This window comes from Pogonomyrmex barbatus, unplaced genomic scaffold (assembly GCF_055798465.1).
Source record: "Pogonomyrmex barbatus isolate J1 unplaced genomic scaffold, ASM5579846v1 scaffold5, whole genome shotgun sequence".
Classification (NCBI taxonomy): domain Eukaryota; kingdom Metazoa; phylum Arthropoda; class Insecta; order Hymenoptera; family Formicidae; genus Pogonomyrmex; species Pogonomyrmex barbatus.
Window position 1 is genome coordinate 10307676 of NW_028297149.1, and position 19694 is coordinate 10327369.

Genomic DNA, 19694 nt, shown 5'->3' on the forward strand with positions numbered 1-19694 from the left:
TGTTCATTTTCTGTTTGACAGCCTTAGAGGTGTTTAAAGATATTTATGACAGCGATACGTTAGAATCGAGACTGACAATTTCTCTTTAATTTCTTTTTCGTAGTTTTGGGGATTAATAACTGGGATAACAAATTTAAGCATCATCATGGAGAATACTTCGCCATTACTGGCGAATAGCTTCATCATCATGAAGTTCATTAACTGTGTGTACACTAATAACAAAGTTTGTACCTTACATTCTGCCGCATGCGAAGCTACTCAGTGCGTTCTGTAATTGTATATTGAGCGATTTCTTCGAGCTACAGATGAAAGAGTTTTTGGAGGAAATCGAGGAGACTTGGAAGATAAAACATGGACCAGAAAAAGAAATATTACAGAATTACGCAGAGGAAAGCAAAACCTTCTCGATACGATACGCATGTAAGTTTTTTCTTTATAAATTAAAAAAATTTATCTCACATAAATATTATAAATTTGGCAATATGATACATTTTTAGCTTTTAATATTATATTCTCTCATTTCGATCTGTTCTTTTTACATTATTTCTAAAAAGTTATGACTACTTCCTCTTTTTTCTCTTTCTTCAAATTGTTTTCAAACTTTCGAGAGTTAGATATAAATCAAGAGAGCAGACTTGTTATAAAAATTGCATTTATCTTTTTATTAATTTTTATATTGACTATCTGTTTTTGTTAAACTATTGTGATTTTTAAGTAAAATGTAAAGTGAGAAAGAAGATTATTATTTCAGTTGCTCTTTACATGACGTGGATCTTTTATTGTACGACACCGGTCATCATTACCGGAATATACACGCTCTTACCGACGAACGAAACATACTCGGCCAGATTTCTATTTCGTTTAGAACATGTTCTTGATGTGGACAAGTATTTCAATCTTTTGATGCTGGTTGCGTTTATCAGCGTATTCTACATCATCTCCGTGCCAATAGCTATCGATTCCATGTTCATACTTTGCACTTATCATGTCTGTGCATTATTTGAATGTATACGGTGAGTCGCCTCCTGAAAACTGCAGCATCAAGAAAGTTATTTTTTAAAACAGTGATATTATTAAAATTTATTAATTTATTAAATAGATATAACATGAAATGAATTTATTAAATAGATATAACATGAAACGCATACAAAGCGGGAATTTCATATTGCTCAAGCCGAATATCAAGGAAGATAAAGCATATCATGACATAATTGATTGCATTAAATCTTACAAACATGCCTTAAAGTAAATATCAGTATAATTCTTTATAAATATATTTTGCATGATATAATATAGTTATACTCAAAGTATTTCTAAGATAACTTCTAAATAATTTTTACGCCAATAAGTAATTACATTAGATTTGTTTACATAATTTAAAATACGTATATCTTATTATTCGATATGTAGATTTTCGGATTTGCTCTCATCTACCTATGCAACATTATTTCTCTTTCTATTAGGAAATGTAGTTATAGGCTTAAGCTTCGGCGCGGCTGAGGTAAATTAAAAGTAAATAAGAAAATTATAGCAATAAGTACATTTTTATTTAAGTGTTTAATAAAATCGTGTATTGTTTAAGTTAATAATGGTAGACACTCAAATAGACGAAATTATCAGAATTGCCGCTGCTAATTCTGCGCAGTTGCTACATATATATCTTTTGAGTATGACGTCTCAACGATTGATGGATCAGAGCAGTGAGCTACAAGAAGTAATGTGTGTATGTTAATTAAAAATATTCAAACAATTTCTATGTTAATTTTAAAAAATTAATAATTAAAGATAAGATGTTTAGGATCAGGAATCCATCGCGATAATATATTTTGCGGTTCAATTGTTCTATTGTTAATTATATTGTTAATTTAATATTTGAAACGCTTTAGCAATCATATCGTTATTTGATAGATAAATGAAATTTATATGAAAAGTTAATGTCAATTTTCGAATTAACAGTTACAGTTGCGATTGGTACAAGCTGTCATTAAGATCAAGACATCTCTTGAGATTTACATTATTACGTACTACTAAGCCGTGCCAAATAAAAGCTGGTAAAATATTCGTAATGTCGATGGAAAACTTTAGTTCGGTACGTATAATCATAATATATTTATTTTATAGATTATTTAATAGAAAAATTTTATTATTTTTAGATATTACAAGCATCCTTATCATATTTCATGATGCTTACGTCATTACAATAAAAACCATACTGGAGGTTTAGTGAAAACCTCTGAGAACATCAATATCATTATTTCTTGCATAATTTATTATATTAATGTCATTTATAACATAAAACACAAATACAAACTCAAACATTTTTATAATGCACTAATCAAAACAGATTTTAAAAAAACTATGAATTTTGTGTTCATATCAATTTGTTTTTTTACATAAATGTGATCGTAATGTAATAAATAATAAATACAAATGTACATCATCCTTTTGTTGCTATAATTATTAATTAACTAAATATTAATATAAAATATATATCTAAACAAATTAAGAAAGTTGTATAAAGCATTCACAATTTTTTCAACTTTATTTAATAAATAATACAATACATTATTTATTTTAAAAAATTTAACTAAACAGATTTTAATAAAAATAAAAAATATACGAAACAAATTACAATATTGTAATGTGTAAAATAACAAATATAATAAACGCGTTAAAATTTATTAATCAAATTAAAAAACGTTGCGTGTGTGTGTGTGTATGCAGCTATATAAATAAATTTATAACATGCACATTTTCTAGTTTCTACTTTGTCGCAAAAACATAATTTTAAATAGAAAAAGTACTTCTGTTTTTATATATATTATCAACTTTTAGTTTTTTGTTAACATACGCAATTAGTATTAATAATGCAATTATATTATCTCGTATTTTTGTTATTTAAATTTAAATTATTTATAAAAACGTGAAAAAATAAATATTCAATATTAAGTAGTTTACGACGTTCACTTTTGTTATATATACTGTATCATAGTATTACTTCTATATACATAACACTTCTATATATATTAACATATTTTTTTAATATATATTGTGTACAGTAAATTTAATAAATAATAATTTTACTATACTCTATGATAATACATATATTGAGGTGTTATCAATATTAGAAAAATTAGGTATCATATTGATATTTTTATATACATAATTACATAATTTAACACATTCTTTAAATCCAAATTTCATCAAATAAATGCATTCAATATAAATAATATATCGTAATAATCCATTTTGTAAACAAAAGATCTTCGCTTTTAAGAAATATGTATATAATAATCGATGTACATCCTATAAACAGACATACGGCGATCAATTATATTATACGAATAGTATATAACATAGTATATAACGGTCTCATCTATTTTAAAAAATCAGCTATATTGCATAGAACTAAACGTTACCATCGTATTGCTTCATGCTGTGAAATCGACGAAATTAAAATTGCAAAACTTCTCGCATATTGTCTAGCTGCAGCTATCCTTATTATTGATTCTATTTAAACCGACATATTACAATACAATATTTCTTTGCCAGTGGCAATGCATAACACCTCAAGGGAATATCAAATGAGTCACGCCGTTGACGGAAACTTTACTTCGTGTTATTCAAGAATTCTATTTCAACATAAACACAAGTTATATAATGGAGGTCTTTGATACTCGATATTTCCGAGTTAACAAACTATTACTCTCGTTCATCGGTCTGTGGCCATTTCAATTATCATTTAATAAAAACAGAAATTATTATTGTACAATACTTGGTATATTGATTATATTACTGCCATAGGTATTTTGTAAATTTTCTTGCGACTTTCGTAATATTTGATTTAATTTATCTATTATGAATTAGTGAAACAAGTGTTGCAAGTACTGCATTAGATAAAATACGTGATAATTTATTAACAGATCGGATATTTATTTAAACATACAAAAACTTTAGATGATATTTACGATATTCTGTCGATTTTTGCTGGCGTATGGATATGTCTCCTGAAAGCAAGTAGTCTCCGTTGGGAATATAAAAAAGTAAGCACGTAAACAAATATAAGAAGATATTTCCCGTAAAAGAAACTTTGTCCTCAGTTTACGAGGCTCATTCAGCAAGTGAATTACGATTAGACTTTGTTATCGAACCACGATGATATCTGGATTTTAATAAAATATTGCGAGAGGAGTCGAACCTTCACATTGATCTATTTATGTACCATCTAACAATAAGTACTTAATAACCGACTGTCTAAACTGTTTAAGCAAAAAATAACAGTTATTTTTTAACAATTTTTATCAGCACGGGCGCAATTAGCTTCGTGGCAGCTCCGATAACTATACCGATATTCGACGTCATACTGGCATTGAACGTAACGAGACCGAAGCAAATGCCGCATCCGACCGAGTTCTTCGTGGATATGGAAAGGTATTATTATATTTTACTAGTAATTACGTTTGCAGGATATGTTGCATGCTGTACAGTAGTGATCGCAACCGATACAATCTATGTCATACTGTTGCAACACGTCTGTGGTATTCTGGCTATATTGAGGTATTTCAGTCTTAATTCACTTTTATTAGAAAAAATATTTCTCTCCTTCATATACATAACGAATTGTATATTTGCAGTTATCGTTTAGAAAAACTGGATGTGCAAAATAAATCGGAATATATCGATTGCGATCTCATATCTAAAGGGGATAAAAATGTTGATAAAATGGTAGAGTGCATACAGCTACAAGTCAGAATAGAAAGGTTCATATGAATACAATATATCATATGGAGATTGTTATAATTATACTAGTCCCTTAATCTTGTCACTCTGTTTATTATGAATTATTATTAGACTAATTAAGTTGATTGAATCGACATTTGCGATATGTTTGTTTACTGACATCGGTTTGGGAATTCTACTTCAATGTTCTGCATGTGTCATGGTAAATAATAAATTCTTGTTAATAGTTAATAACTATTTAACAAGTGCGTCATTTTATATTGCGAAAGAAAATATTCACTTTTGTATTGATCAAAATTGATCGAAAACAGATCACTAATTTCCTAATTCGTTCATTTATTGTGTAGATTGTAACTGATATGGATACAACAAAAATAATAAGACTCTGTCCGATTTTGTTAATGCAAACTATAAGGATTTTTTTCAATAGCTGGGTGGGACAAAAGATAATAGATCACAGTTCTCAGATATCTAATGCAGCGTAAATTATTGATTTAATTAACAATACTATTAACAGTATAATTTAGTTACAAATTATATTGTATTTTTAGATATAACGGAAAATGGTATCAAATGTCTTTACAAGAGAAAAGAATGATGCTTTTTATTATTATGAAAAGTAAAAAACCATATTGCGTAACTATGGCCAAATTGTATGTAATCTGTTTGGAAAGTTATGGCTCGGTAAAGTTTATTATATTAATAAAAGCTATAAAAATAAATATACAATGTGTGTGTGTGTGTGTGTATGTACGTGTAAAAATATAAACTGTTTGTGTTTTTTAAATATAATATAAAAATAGATGTATGATATATGTTATGTTTTTATGATATTTAGAATACACAAAAATATTCTATATGTAACATGCTCAAAATTATATATGGAAAAATGTACACATTTAATATTACATTATACTTTTAAGCTCATGAGAACATCCGCTTCCTACATTACATCAATGCTGTCATTAACCTCGGATGACGTGTAATTATTCACCATCTGGAATTCTGTGGTTTCTTGCATCATCTGATAAAAAATATAATTGTGAATAAAAATATTTCTGTCTGTATATATATTTGTGTATATACTACTATATCGTATTTTATTTGATAAATTGCAATTACAACATTTCTTATTTATTTTTTTATTTCATATTTCGTTTTGAATTGAATTTAATAAATATAATTGCTTGTTTATAACTTTAATATATCTTCTTTTATTTATTTGGATTGTAGAAAAGCTTATTAAATATTCAAATAAATTATGTCAATTTCATAATAAAAAAAACATGTAAAATAATATTTTGTAATTTATGTAGATATATAAAAATTAAAAAATTGAATTTCACTGAAACCTGCAGCTATTTAAATTTATACGTGCACATTTTCTAGTTCCTAATTTCTGCATCGTCAAAAATATAATTTTAAACAAAAAGTGTTTTTGTTTCTATGTATATTATCAAATTTTAGTAAACATACGTCTTTTGTTAACATATGCAATTAGTATTAATAATACAATGATACTATTTCGTACTTTTATTATTTAGATTTAAATTATTCATAAAAAACGAGAAAATAAATATTGAAAATAAATATTGAGAAAATAAATATTGAATATTAAGTAGTTTATGATGCCCACTTTGGTTATACAGTGTATCATAGTGTTACATTAAAATATTTTTTAATATATATCGTGTACAGTAAATTTAATATATAAAAATCATTTAGTATAAACATAATAAAAATTTTATAATTAAATTAAGATGTATATATTAAGATGTTATGTTAAAATTAGAAAATTTAGGCATTATACTGATACTTCTATATACATGATTACATAATTACTTGTTGATGTTGTTTCTATATTTGTTTAGCATCTCCTTTAAATCCAAACTTCATCACATAAATGCATTCAATATAAATAAAATAATATACTATAATAACTCATTTTATAAACAAAAAATCTTCTTCGCTTTTAAAAAATATGTATATATCCGATAATCGAGGTGTCCTATAAACCGACATATAGCGATCAATTATATTATAGGAACTACTATAGTATAAAATAGCGGTCTCATCTGTTTTAAAAAATCAGCTATATTGCGTAGGACTAAACGTTACCATATCCATCATATTGCTGCGTGCTGTGATGCCGACGAAATTAAAATTGCAAAACTCCTCGCATATCGTCTAACCGCACCTATCCTTATTACTGATTCTATTTAAATCGACATATTACAATACATATTTCTTTGTCACTGGCATGACACCCCAAGAGAATATCAAATGAGTCACGCGGTTGACGGAAACTTTACTTCGTGTTATTCAAGAATTCTATTTCAACATAAACACAAGTTATATAATGGAGGTCTTTGATACTCGATATTTCCGAGTTAACAAACTATTACTCTCGTTCATCGGTCTGTGGCCATTTCAATTATCATTTAATAAAAACAGAAATTATTATTGTACAATACTTGGTCTATTGATTATATTACTGCCACAGGTATTTTGTAAATTTTCTTGCGATTTTCGTAATATTTGATTTAATTTATCTATTATGAATTAGTGAAACAAGTGTTGCAAGTACTGCATTAGATAAAATACGCGATAATTTATTAACAGATTGGATATTTATTTAAACATACAAAAACTTTAGATGATATTTACGATATTCTGTCGACTTTTGCTGGCGTATGGATATGTCTCCTGAAAGCAAGTAGTCTCCGTTGGGAATATAAAAAAGTAAGCACGTAAACAAATATAAGAAGATACTTCTCGTAAAAGAAACTTTGTCCTCAGTTTACGAAGCTCATTCAGCAAGTGAATTACGATTGGAATTTGTTATCGAACCACGATGATATCTGGATTTTAATAAAATATGTCGAAAGGGGTCGAATTTTCACATTGATCTACTTATGTACCATCTAACAATAAGTATACTCACTAAATGGACTATCTAAGCGGTTAAGCAAAAAGCGACAATTTTTTTTACCAGTTTTTATCAGCATGAGCGCAGTTAGCTTCGTGACAGCTCCGATAACTATACCGATATTCGACGTCATACTGGCATTGAACATAACGAGACCGAAGCAAATGCCGCATCCGACCGAGTTCTTCGTGGATATGGAAAGGTATTATTATATTTTACTAGTAATTACGTTTGCAGGATATGTTGCATGCTGTACAGTAGTGATCGCAACCGATACAATCTATGTCATACTGTTGCAACACGTCTGTGGTATTCTGGCTATATTGAGGTATTTCAGTCTTAATTCACTTTTATTAGAAAAAATATTTCTCTCCTTCATATACATAACGAATTGTATATTTGCAGTTATCGTTTAGAAAAACTGGATGTGCAAAATAAATCGGAATATATCGATTGCGATCTCATATCTAAAGGGGATAAAAATGTTGATAAAATGGTAGAGTGCATACAGCTACAAGTCAGAATAGAAAGGTTCATATGAATACAATATATCATATGGAGATTGTTATAATTATACTAGTCCCTTAATCTTGTCACTCTGTTTATTATGAATTATTATTAGACTAATTAAGTTGATTGAATCGACATTTGCGATATGTTTGTTTACTGACATCGGTTTGGGAATTCTACTTCAATGTTCTGCATGTGTCATGGTAAATAATAAATTCTTGTTAATAGTTAATAACTATTTAACAAGTACGTCATTTTATATTGCGAAAGAAAATATTCACTTTTGTATTGATCAAAATTGATCGAAAACAGATCACTAATTTCCTAATTCGTTCATTTATTGTGTAGATTGTAACTGATATGGATACAACAAAAATAATAAGACACTGTCCGATTTTGTTAATGCAAACTATAAGGATTTTTTTCAATAGCTGGGTGGGACAAAAGATAATAGATCACAGTTCTCAGATATCTAATGCAGCGTAAATTATTGATTTAATTAACAATACTATTAACAGTATAATTTAGTTACAAATTATATTGTATTTTTAGATATAACGGAAAATGGTATCAAATGTCTTTACAAGTGAAAAGAATGGTGCTTTTTATTATTATGAAAAGTAAAAAACCATATTGCGTAACTATGGCCAAATTGTATGTAATCTGTTTGGAAAGTTATGGCTCGGTAAAGTTTATTATATTAATAAAAGCTATAAAAATAAATATACAATGTGTGTGTGTGTGTGTGTGTATGTACGTGTAAAAATATAAACTGTTTGTGTTTTTTAAATATAATATAAAAACAGATGTATGATATATGTTATGTTTTTATGATATTTAGAATACACAAAAATATTCTATATGTAATGCTCAAGATTATATATGGAAAAATGTACACATTTAATATTACATTATACTTTTAAGCTCATGAGAACATCCGCTTCCTACATTACGTTAATGCTGTCATTAACCTCGGATGACGTGTAATTATTCACCATCTGGAATTCTGTGGTTTCTTTATATATCATCTGATAAAAAATATAATTGTGAATAAAAATATTTTTGTTTGTATCTATACTTGTGTATATACCATATCATATTTTATTTGATAAATTGCAATTACAACATTTCTTATTTTTATTTCATATTTCGTTTTGAATTGAATTTAATAAATATAATTGTTTATTTATAACATTAATATATCTCCTTTTATTTATTTGCTCATTGTAAAAAACTTATTAATATTCAAATAAATCATGTCAATTTCATAAAAAGAATATGCAAAATAATATTTTATAATTCATACGTAGGTATATAAAAATTGAAAAATTCAATTTCAAAACCTACAACTATTTAAATTTATAACTTGCACATTTTCTAATTTCTACTTTGCGCATCGTCAAAAATATAATTTAAAAAAAAAGTGTTTTTGTTTTTATGTATATTATCAAATTTTAGTAAACATACGTCTTTTGTTAACATATGCAATTAGTATTAATAATACAATTATACTATTTCGTACTTTTATTATTTAGATTTAAATTATTCATAAAAAACGTGAGAAAATAAATATTGAATATTAAGTAGTTTATGATGTCCGCTTTGGTTATACAGTGTATCATAGTGTTACATTAAAATATTTTTTAATATATATCGTGTACAGTAAATTTAATATATAAAAATCATTTAGTATAAATATAATAAAAATTTTATAATTAAATTAAGATGTATATATTAAGATGTTATGTTAAAATTAGAAAATTTAGGCATTATACTGATACTTCTATATGATTACATAATTACTTGTTGATGTTGTTTCTATATTTGTTTAGCATGTCCTTTAAATCCAAACTTCATCACATAAATGCATTCAATATAAATAAAATAATATACTATAATAACTCATTTTATAAACAAAAGATCTTCTTCGCTTTCAAAAAATATGTATATATCCGATAATCGAGGTGTCCTATAAACCGACATATAGCGATCAATTATATTATAGGAACTACTATAGTATAAAATAGCGGTCTCATCTGTTTTAAAAAATCAGCTATATTGCGTAGGACTAAACGTTACCATATCCATCATATTGCTGCGTGCTGTGATGCCGACGAAATTAAAATTGCAAAAGTTCTCGTATATCGTCTAACCGCACCTATCCTTATTACTGATTCTATTTAAATCGACATATTACAATACATATTTCTTTGTCACTGGCAATGCATGACACTCCAAGAGAATATCAAATGAGTCAGTTGACGGAAATTTTACTTCGTATCATTCAAGAATTCTATTTCAACATAAACACAAGTTATCTAATGGAGGTCTTTGATACTCGATATTTTCGAGTTAACAAACTGTTACTGTCGTTCATCGGTCTGTGGCCGTTTCGATCATCATTTAATAAAAACAGAAATTATTATTGTACAATAATTGGTATATTGTTTGCATTACTGCCGCAGGTATTTTGCAAATTATAAAGTGCAAAAACATAAGGGATTAAAAAGTCGTAAGAGAATCAAAAAGAATTTTTATAATATAAATTTTCTAAAATTTTTTGCTATTTTCGTAATATTTGATTTAATTTATCTATTATAAAATTATCACAAGTGTTGCGAGTACTGCATTAAATAAGATGCGATAATTTATTAACAGATTGGATATTTATTTAAACATACAAAAAATTTAGATGATATTAATGATGTTCTGCCGACTTTGGCTGGCGTGTGGATATGTCTCTTGAAAGCAAGTAGTCTCCATTGGAAATATAAAAAAGTAAGCATGTAAATCAATATAAGAAAATTTACTTTCCATAAAAAATGAAATTATGTCCTCAGTTTACGATGCTCATTCAGCATGTAAGTTACGACTGGAATTTGTTATCGAACCACGATGATATCTGGATTTTAATAAAATATGTCGAGAGGAGTCGAACCTTCACATTGATCTATTTATGTACCATCTAACAATAAGTATTTAATAACCGACTGTCTAAACGCTTAAGCAAAAAATAACAGTTATTTTTTATCAGTTTTTATCGGCACTGGCGTAGTTAGCTTCGTGACAGCTCCAATAACTATACCGATATTCGACACTATACTGTCATTGAACGTAACGAGACCGAAGCAAATGCCGCATCCGGCCGAGTTTTTCGTAGATATGAAAAGGTATTATTATATTTTGCTAGTAATTACGTTTGCAGGATATGCTGCATGCAGTGCAGTAGCGATCGCAACCGATACAATCTACGTTGCATTGTTGCAACACGTCTGTGGTGTTCTGGCCATATTGAGGTATTTCAGTTTTAACTCATTTTTATCAGAGAAAATATTTCTTTCCTTCATATCATATCGAATTGTATATTTGCAGTTATCGTTTAGAAAAACTGGATGTGCACAATAAATCGGAATATACCGTTCTCATATCTAAAGTGGATAAAAATGTTGAGAAAATGATAGAGTGCATACAGTTACAAATCAGAACAGAAAGGTTCATATAAATATAATATCATATGAAGTCTGTTATAATTATACTTTCTTAATTTTATCCATTTTATCTACTCCATTTATTATGAATTATTATTAGACTAATTAAGTTGATTGAATCGACGTTTGCAATATGTTTCCTTACTGACATCGGTTTGGGAATTCTACTTCAATGTTCTGCATGTGTCATGGTAAATAATATATTCTTCTTAACAGTTAATATCATTTTAACAAGTGAATCATTTTACATTGCGAAAGAAACTATTCACTTCTGTATTGATCAAAATTAATCAAAAACAGATCAATAATTTTCTAATTTGTTCATTTATTGTGCAGATTGTTACTGATATGGATACAACAAAAATAATAAAACATTGTCCGATTTTGTTAATGCAAAGTACTAGAATTTTTTTCAATAGTTGGGTAGGGCAGAAGATAATAGATCACAGTTCTCAGATATCTGATGCAACGTAAGTTATCGATTTAATTGACAGTACTATAATTTTAGTTACAAATTATATTGTATTTTTAGATATAACGGAAGATGGTATCAAATGTCTTCACAAGTGAAAAGAATGGTGCTTTTTGTTATGATGAAAAGTACAAAACCATATTGCGTAAAAATGGCCAAATTGTATGTAATCTGTTTGGAAAGTTACGGCTCGGTAAAGTTTATTATATTAATAAAAACTATAAAAATAAATATACAAATGTGTGTGTGTATGTGCGTGTAAAAATATAAACTTTACATAATAATTTTTTATATAATATTTAAAATACACAAAAATATTCTATACGAAAAATACTTAAGATTATATATCGAAAAATGTATACATTTAATATTTCATTATTTTAAGCTCATGAAGGCATCCGCTTCCTACATTACGTTAATGCTGTCATTAACTTCGGATGACGTGTAATTACCATTTGGAATTCTGTGGATTCTTTATACATCATCTGGTAAAAATATGATTGTGAATAAAAATATTTCTGTTTTTATATATATTTGTGTATATATTATATCATATTTTATTTGATAAATTGCAACTACAATATTTCTTATTTTTATTTCATATTTCGTTTTGAATTAAATTTAGTAAGTATAATTATTTATTTATAACTGTATTATTATATCCTTTTTTATTTATTTGCTCATTGTAGGAAAGCTTAAATATTCAAATAAATCCTGTCAATTTTATAATAAAAAGAACATGTAAAATAATATTAGCAATATTGAGTAGTAAACATCACTATGTCTGTTTTATCTTTATTCTATTTTATAAATAATATTATCATATTAATTAGTATTTCGCACAGTTCACACGTAAGTAGACAAATACTACATGTACAATACAATACCATATGTATAACATATTTATATATTATATATTTACGTAATATTTATGTATATAATATAATATATATTTACGTATATAATATATATTTACATGAAACAAATGGATAAAGATAACTCACCTAAAATATTCAAAATTATTAAAAATTTGATCTTTAAATAATATATTATTATAACACTATATAAAATATATTTTTTTTGAAACATAAGAAATATGTAATCTATTAAAATATTAATATCAATAACTTAGAAAAATACTCTAAAAGATAATTATCTAGTATTTAAATAAAATTATTTGTAACTGCAGTGTGTGTGTGTGTGTGTGTGTGTGTGTGTGTGTGTGTGTGTGTGTGTGTGTGTGTGTGTGTGTGTGTGTGTGTATGTGTGTAGTAGAAAGTTTATTACAATTTAATAGACTATATTAGTATATACACTAAATAACTTTAAAAAAAAATTTTAAATAAATACAATAATTAAATTTTATGCTTTAAAAATTAGGCTCAAAGCTAAATGTTACAAGAAAGGAATAGAAAAAGAGAAAGAAAGATAAAAAAGATCTAACAATTTTTATCTTTCAAGTTTTATACATGATAATATCATAGAATATATTTAGATAAATATATTCTAACTGTTGTAACACAAAAATACGGTTAAAATCCTCTTAATACCAATCAGTTTTAATTTAGAGAAAATTAGATTTAGATAAAATATACATTATAGCTTCACTATTGTGATACAGTGCAGTTTACCCATACCATATTACCGTTTATCTTATAATTTTAGAAACTTTATAATGCAACATATTATCGCAGTTATAGATGCTCCGGACATAAAGAGTCGTACGAGAAACATGATTATAATCATGTGACTATAGATCTTAAAAACATTCTTAACATATTTTATGATGCTTACACGATTATAATAAGAGCTATAATTAGAAATTTATAAAAGTTTTTAGGAACATATCAACGTCATTATTGTTCTTATATTATATTTATGCTGTACTGTCATTTACTATGTATAAATTTAAATATATAAATTTAAATATCTTCAACAATATACTAGTCAAGATGTTTTTAAAGAAGTTTTCAATTTTATATTTATATCATTTTTTCATATCATTCATGTTATTCAGTTTGGTCCTTTTAAATATAATCGTAACATAATTAATAAATACATAATGTACATCATCACTGTGTGTTGCTACAATTATTAAGCAAATAAAAATAATCATTAAATACATAATCATGTCAAATAAATTATTAAAATTATATAAAATACTTTCAAATTTATTTAATAAATTGCTTAATATATTAAATATTAAAAGGAATTGACTAAAACAAAATAAAACAACATGTATGAAGTATTACAACTTTGTATAAAATAAATAACAATTATAATAAAGAGAGTAAACTTTATTAATTAAATTAAATAAAAATTATACGTATCTATTTCGTCTGCATAGTTTATTCTTTTCTAACATAATATTTATTTTTTCTTCAGTTTATTGATTCAAATGATTTGATATCACCAGTTGGTATATCATTCAGTTGGTATGATATAAATATATAACAGATCTTTTACCATATGCAGTTAACGTACGCATAAGATAATGGAAATGAAAAGTATAACTATATATGTTACATTAAAATTAAAAATAAAGCTATTTTTTTCTATCATGAAAACAGATTTTTTTATACCACAGTTCATATAATTTAATTAATTTAATATGTTTTATTATTTTACATAAAGATGTTTCAATTTGTTTTCATCTACATACGCAATATTTTTTCTATTTATATTAAAAAACATAATTATATATTTAAGTTTTGACGCAGCTGAAGGAAACATTTTAAGTAAACTATTAAATTAGTATATAATAATATTAACTTATTATTATTAAATACGTAATTATTTTTCACTTCTAAAAAGATAAGCCATAAGAGATGTAATTATTGCCATTTTCTATGTTGTCCTTGGTTTCTTCCTTTTCCACACTTCAAAGGAAATAAATCATCTCAAACTCAATTCTGAATCTCGCGATATAAGCTTTTATCTTATAGTTTTAGAAGTTTCTCATAATTTATAATACGAAGGATATATAATGTCACAGTCGTATATATCTTACCGTTTACAAAGGGTTGTGTATTGAGAAAAGCACTTATTATTTATACATGTGCAACGTTTTGTTGCACGGTACTGTACAACTTTATCTCAGCTCAGTTATTTTTTCCGAAATTATTTCTAAAGAAATACGAGATAAGTCTTGCGACTAAGAGACTGAATATTCGACGAGTTATGTGATTGTTTTGTAGAATATTTCCTTTGCTATCTTACTACGACAAAATGTCTTTTTATGACAATCGCTACTATTATCTCAACAAAAGGTTCCTGTCCATAATCGGCCAATGGCCGTTTCAATCGCGGCTGGAGGGTAACATCATGTTCATCACATCATCTTTGTTCATTTTCTGTTTGACAGCCTTAGAGGTGTTTAAAGATATTTATGACAGCGATACGTTAGAATCGAGACTGACAATTTCTCTTTAATTTCTTTTTCATAGTTTTGGGGATTAATAACTGGGATAACAAATTTAAGCATCATCATGGAGAATACTTCGCCATTACTGGCGAATAGCTCCATCATCATGAAGTTCATTAACTGTGTGTACACTAATAACAAAGTTTGTACCTTACATTCTGCCGCATGCGAAGCTACTCAGTGCGTTCTGTAATTGTATATTGAGCGATTTCTTCGAGATGCAGATGAAAGAGTTTTTGGAGGAAATCGAGGAGACTTGGAAGATAAAACATGGACCAGAAAAAGAAATATTACAGAATTACGCAGAGGAAAGCAAAACCTTCTCGATACGATACGCATGTAAGTTTTTTCTTTATAAATTAAAAAAATTTATCTCATATAAATATTATAAATTTGGCAATATGATACATTTTTAGCTTTTAATATTACATTCTCTCATTTCGATCTGTTCTTTTTACATTATTTCTAAAAAGTTATGACTACTTCCTCTTTTTTCTCTTTCTTCAAATTGTTTTCAAACTTTCGAGAGATTAGATATAAATCAAGAGAGCAGACTTGTTATAAAAGTTAAAAAAAAGTTATAAAAAAATTTATCTTTTTATTAATTTTTATATTGACTATCTGTTTTTGTTAAACTATTGTGATTTTTAAGTAAAATGTAAAGTGAAAGAAGATTGTTATTTCAGTTGCTCTTTACATGACGTGGATCTTTTATTGTACGACATCGCTCGTCATTACCGGAATATACACGCTCTTACCGACGAACGAAACATACTCGGCCAGATTTCTATTTCGTTTAGAACATGTTCTTGATGTGGACAAGTATTTCAATCTTTTGATGCTGGTTGCGTTTATCAGCGTATTCTACATCATGTCCGTGCCAATAGCTATCGATTCTATGTTCATACTTTGCACTTATCATGTCTGTGCATTATTTGAATGTATACGGTGAGTCGCCTCCTGAAAACTGCAGCATCAAGAAAGTTATTTTTTAAAACAGTGATATTATTAAAATTTATTAATTTATTAAATAGATATAACATGAAATGAATTTATTAAATAGATATAACATGAAACGCATACAAAGCGGGAATTTCATATTGCTCAAGCCGAATATCAAGGAAGATAAAGCATATCATGACATAATTGATTGCATTAAATCTTACAAACATGCCTTAAAGTAAATATCAGTATAATTCTTTATAAATATATTTTGCATGATATAATATAGTTATACTCAAAGTATTTCTAAGATAACTTCTAAATAATTTTTACGCCAATAAGTAATTACATTAGATTTGTTTACATAATTTAAAATACGTATATCTTATTATTCGATATGTAGATTTTCGGATTTGCTCTCATCTACCTATGCAACATTATTTCTCTTTCTATTAGGAAATGTAGTTATAGGCTTAAGCTTCGGCGCGGCTGAGGTAAATTAAAAGTAAATAAGAAAATTATAAGTACATTTTTATTTAAGTGTTTAATAAAATCGTGTATTGTTTAAGTTAATAATGGTAGACACTCAAATAGACGAAATTATCAGAATTGCCGCTGCTAATTCTGCGCAGTTGCTACATATATATCTTTTGAGTATGACGTCTCAACGATTGATGGATCAGAGCAGTGAGCTACAAGAAGTAATGTGTGTATGTTAATTAAAAATATTCAAACAATTTCTATGTTAATTTTAAAAAATTAATAATTAAAGATAAGATGTTTAGGATCAGGAATCCATCGCGATAATATATTTTGCGGTTCAATTGTTCTATTGTTAATTATATTGTTAATTTAATATTTGAAACGCTTTAGCAATCATATCGTTATTTGATAGATAAATGAAATTTATATGAAAAGTTAATGTCAATTTTCGAATTAACAGTTACAGTTGCGATTGGTACAAGCTGTCATTAAGATCAAGACATCTCTTGAGATTTACATTATTACGTACTACTAAGCCGTGCCAAATAAAAGCTGGTAAAATATTCGTAATGTCGATGGAAAACTTTAGTTCGGTACGTATAATCATAATATATTTATTTTATAGATTATTTAATAGAAAAATATTTTATTATTTTTAGATATTACAAGCATCCTTATCATATTTCATGATGCTTACGTCATTACAATAAAAACCATACTGGAGGTTTAGTGGAAACCTCTGAGAACATCAATATCATTATTTCTTGCATAATTTATTATATTAATATCATTTATAACATAAAACACAAATACAAACTCAAACATTTTTATAATGCACTAATCAAAACAGATTTTAAAAAAACTATGAATTTTGTGTTCATATCAATTTGTTTTTTTACATAAATGTGATCGTAATGTAATAAATAATAAATACAAATGTACATCATCCTTTTGTTGCTATAATTATTAATTAACTAAATATTAATATAAAATATCTAAACAAATTAAGAAAGTTGTATAAAGCATTCACAATTTTTTCAACTTTATTTAATAAATAATACAATACATTATTTATTTTAACAAATTTAACTAAACAGATTTTAATAAAAATAAAAAATGTACGAAACAAATTACAATATTGTAATTTGTAAAATAACAAATATAATAAACGCGTTAAAATTTATTAATCAAATTAAAAAACGTTGCGTGTGTGTGTGTGTGCGTGTGTGTGTGTGTGTGTGTGTGTGTGTATAATAAATGGTACAGACAGTATGTATGTATATATATATATATATATATATATATATATATATATACTGTCTGTACCATTTATTATTATTTAATAATCTTTTTTTTTCAAGAATTATTTAACGAATTAATATCATTAGTAGATTTATCATTGAATTGTTAACAATATAAATACAACAAATTTGTCACTATATGCAATTAAAACAGAGTAAAAAAATAAAAATGAAAAGTATAATTATAAATATTATATTAAAATTACTTTATATCATATTGAGCTTTTCAACTTGCCATAAAAGTTGATTTTTTATATCCCGATAATGATGAGGGTTTTCTAGTGAGAGAATTCTAGTATAAGTGTCGACTGTACTAGTTTTTATTTCCACTAACTTACGTGCACATATTTACATATAGTAAAAGTTATTGATTACATCGTATCAACTGAATGATATATCAACCGATCAAATCATTAGAATAAATATATTGAAAAAAAAATAAAAATTATATTAGTAGAATAAACTGAAATACTTACACATAATTTTGGTTTAATTTAATTAATCAATTAATTTTATGCTTTTTATTATAATTATTATTTTGATTTATATACAAAATTAAAATTTGCTTCATGTATAGTGTTTTATTTTTATTAAAATTCTCTTTAGTAAAATATATTAAACAATTTATTAAATAAGTCATTTAAAAAAGTCATTTCATAAAACTTTAATAATGTATTTGATTTAAATATAAAACTATTTATTTTTTTGTTAACTAATTAATTGCCTTTGAAAACTGATTTATTTATATAAAACTTCATATAGATTTATTAGTTTAATTATTTCAAAGACGTTCGAATCTGCTTTCATCTACGAATGCAACATTTTTCCTATTTATATTAGGAAGCGTAATTATATATTTATATTTTGAGACGGCTCAGTTAAACATTTCAAGTAACATTAAAATCTTTTATGTAAAATAAGAATCTAATATAATATATGTACACATACATCATCACCTTGCTGTCATCGTTATTATTAAACAACTATTATAATTATAATATTATAATTAAATACGTAACCAATTTCCACTTTTAAGAGAGCCGTGTATAAGACATTTAATTATTTCCATTTTTTCATCTGAATGATTTTCTCGTTTTGCTCATTTTGAAAGAAATAAATCATTTCAAAGTCAATCCCGAACCTTCTGTGTTTAGCACAAACTTTTATCTTACAGTTTTAGAAGTTTCCCCTAATTTATAATGCGAAAGATATATAATGTCACAGTCGCAGTCATATCTCATCGTTTACGAAGGGTTGTGCATTGAGAAAAGCATGATTCATTATTTATACATGCGTAATAGTTTGCTACGCTGAGGAATATTGTCTCAGTGTCGTTTTTAGCGAAATTGTTTCTAAAGGAATACGAGATAAGTCTTGCGGCTAAAAGTGAATATTCGAACTATGT

At 26.3% G+C, this 19694-nt stretch overlaps 5 protein-coding genes across 8 annotated transcripts; all 5 read left to right on the forward strand.

Annotated features, from left to right (window-relative positions):
- The first annotated feature begins 312 nt into the window (after positions 1–312).
- LOC105431326 (odorant receptor coreceptor-like) lies at positions 313–2440 on the forward strand. The gene is made up of 7 exons (XM_089081913.1): positions 313–420; positions 752–1013; positions 1129–1245; positions 1411–1501; positions 1583–1719; positions 1957–2089; positions 2154–2440. The coding sequence occupies exons 2-7, from the start codon at positions 763–765 to the stop codon at positions 2202–2204; spliced, it is 780 nt and encodes a 259-aa protein (XP_088938039.1). The 5' UTR covers positions 313–420; positions 752–762; the 3' UTR covers positions 2205–2440.
- A 718-nt stretch (positions 2441–3158) lies between these two features.
- On the forward strand, positions 3159–7113 carry LOC148935438 (odorant receptor 10-like). 2 transcript variants are annotated; one of them, XM_089081897.1, is made up of 6 exons: positions 3160–4557; positions 4635–4760; positions 4852–4942; positions 5088–5221; positions 5292–5424; positions 5664–7113. In XM_089081897.1, exons 1-6 carry the CDS (start codon positions 4394–4396, stop codon positions 5724–5726), a joined length of 711 nt encoding a protein of 236 aa, XP_088938023.1. In that variant the 5' UTR covers positions 3160–4393; the 3' UTR covers positions 5727–7113. The 2 variants fall into 2 exon arrangements, with proteins under 2 accessions (XP_088938022.1, XP_088938023.1); XM_089081896.1 differs by having other exon boundaries at positions 3159–4557; positions 5292–7113.
- Positions 7114–7512: 399 nt separating this feature from the next.
- LOC148935439 (odorant receptor 10-like) lies at positions 7513–9248 on the forward strand. 3 transcript variants are annotated; one of them, XM_089081891.1, is made up of 6 exons: positions 7513–7657; positions 7736–7997; positions 8075–8200; positions 8292–8382; positions 8528–8661; positions 8732–9056. In XM_089081891.1, exons 2-6 carry the CDS (start codon positions 7747–7749, stop codon positions 8940–8942), a joined length of 813 nt encoding a protein of 270 aa, XP_088938017.1. In that variant the 5' UTR covers positions 7513–7657; positions 7736–7746; the 3' UTR covers positions 8943–9056. The 3 variants fall into 3 exon arrangements, with proteins under 3 accessions (XP_088938017.1, XP_088938016.1, XP_088938018.1); XM_089081892.1 differs by adding an exon at positions 9104–9248 and having other exon boundaries at positions 7515–7997; positions 8732–8864; XM_089081890.1 differs by having other exon boundaries at positions 7514–7997.
- Positions 9249–9373: 125 nt separating this feature from the next.
- Positions 9374–12666, forward strand: LOC148935440 (odorant receptor 10-like). The gene is made up of 6 exons (XM_089081899.1): positions 9374–11475; positions 11552–11671; positions 11768–11858; positions 12004–12137; positions 12200–12332; positions 12525–12666. Exons 1-6 carry the CDS (start codon positions 11312–11314, stop codon positions 12585–12587), a joined length of 705 nt encoding a protein of 234 aa, XP_088938025.1. The 5' UTR covers positions 9374–11311; the 3' UTR covers positions 12588–12666.
- A 3140-nt stretch (positions 12667–15806) lies between these two features.
- LOC112552336 (odorant receptor coreceptor-like) lies at positions 15807–17934 on the forward strand. The gene is made up of 7 exons (XM_089081914.1): positions 15807–15902; positions 16250–16511; positions 16627–16743; positions 16909–16999; positions 17075–17211; positions 17449–17581; positions 17648–17934. The coding sequence occupies exons 2-7, from the start codon at positions 16261–16263 to the stop codon at positions 17696–17698; spliced, it is 780 nt and encodes a 259-aa protein (XP_088938040.1). The 5' UTR covers positions 15807–15902; positions 16250–16260; the 3' UTR covers positions 17699–17934.
- The last annotated feature ends 1760 nt before the right edge of the window (positions 17935–19694 follow it).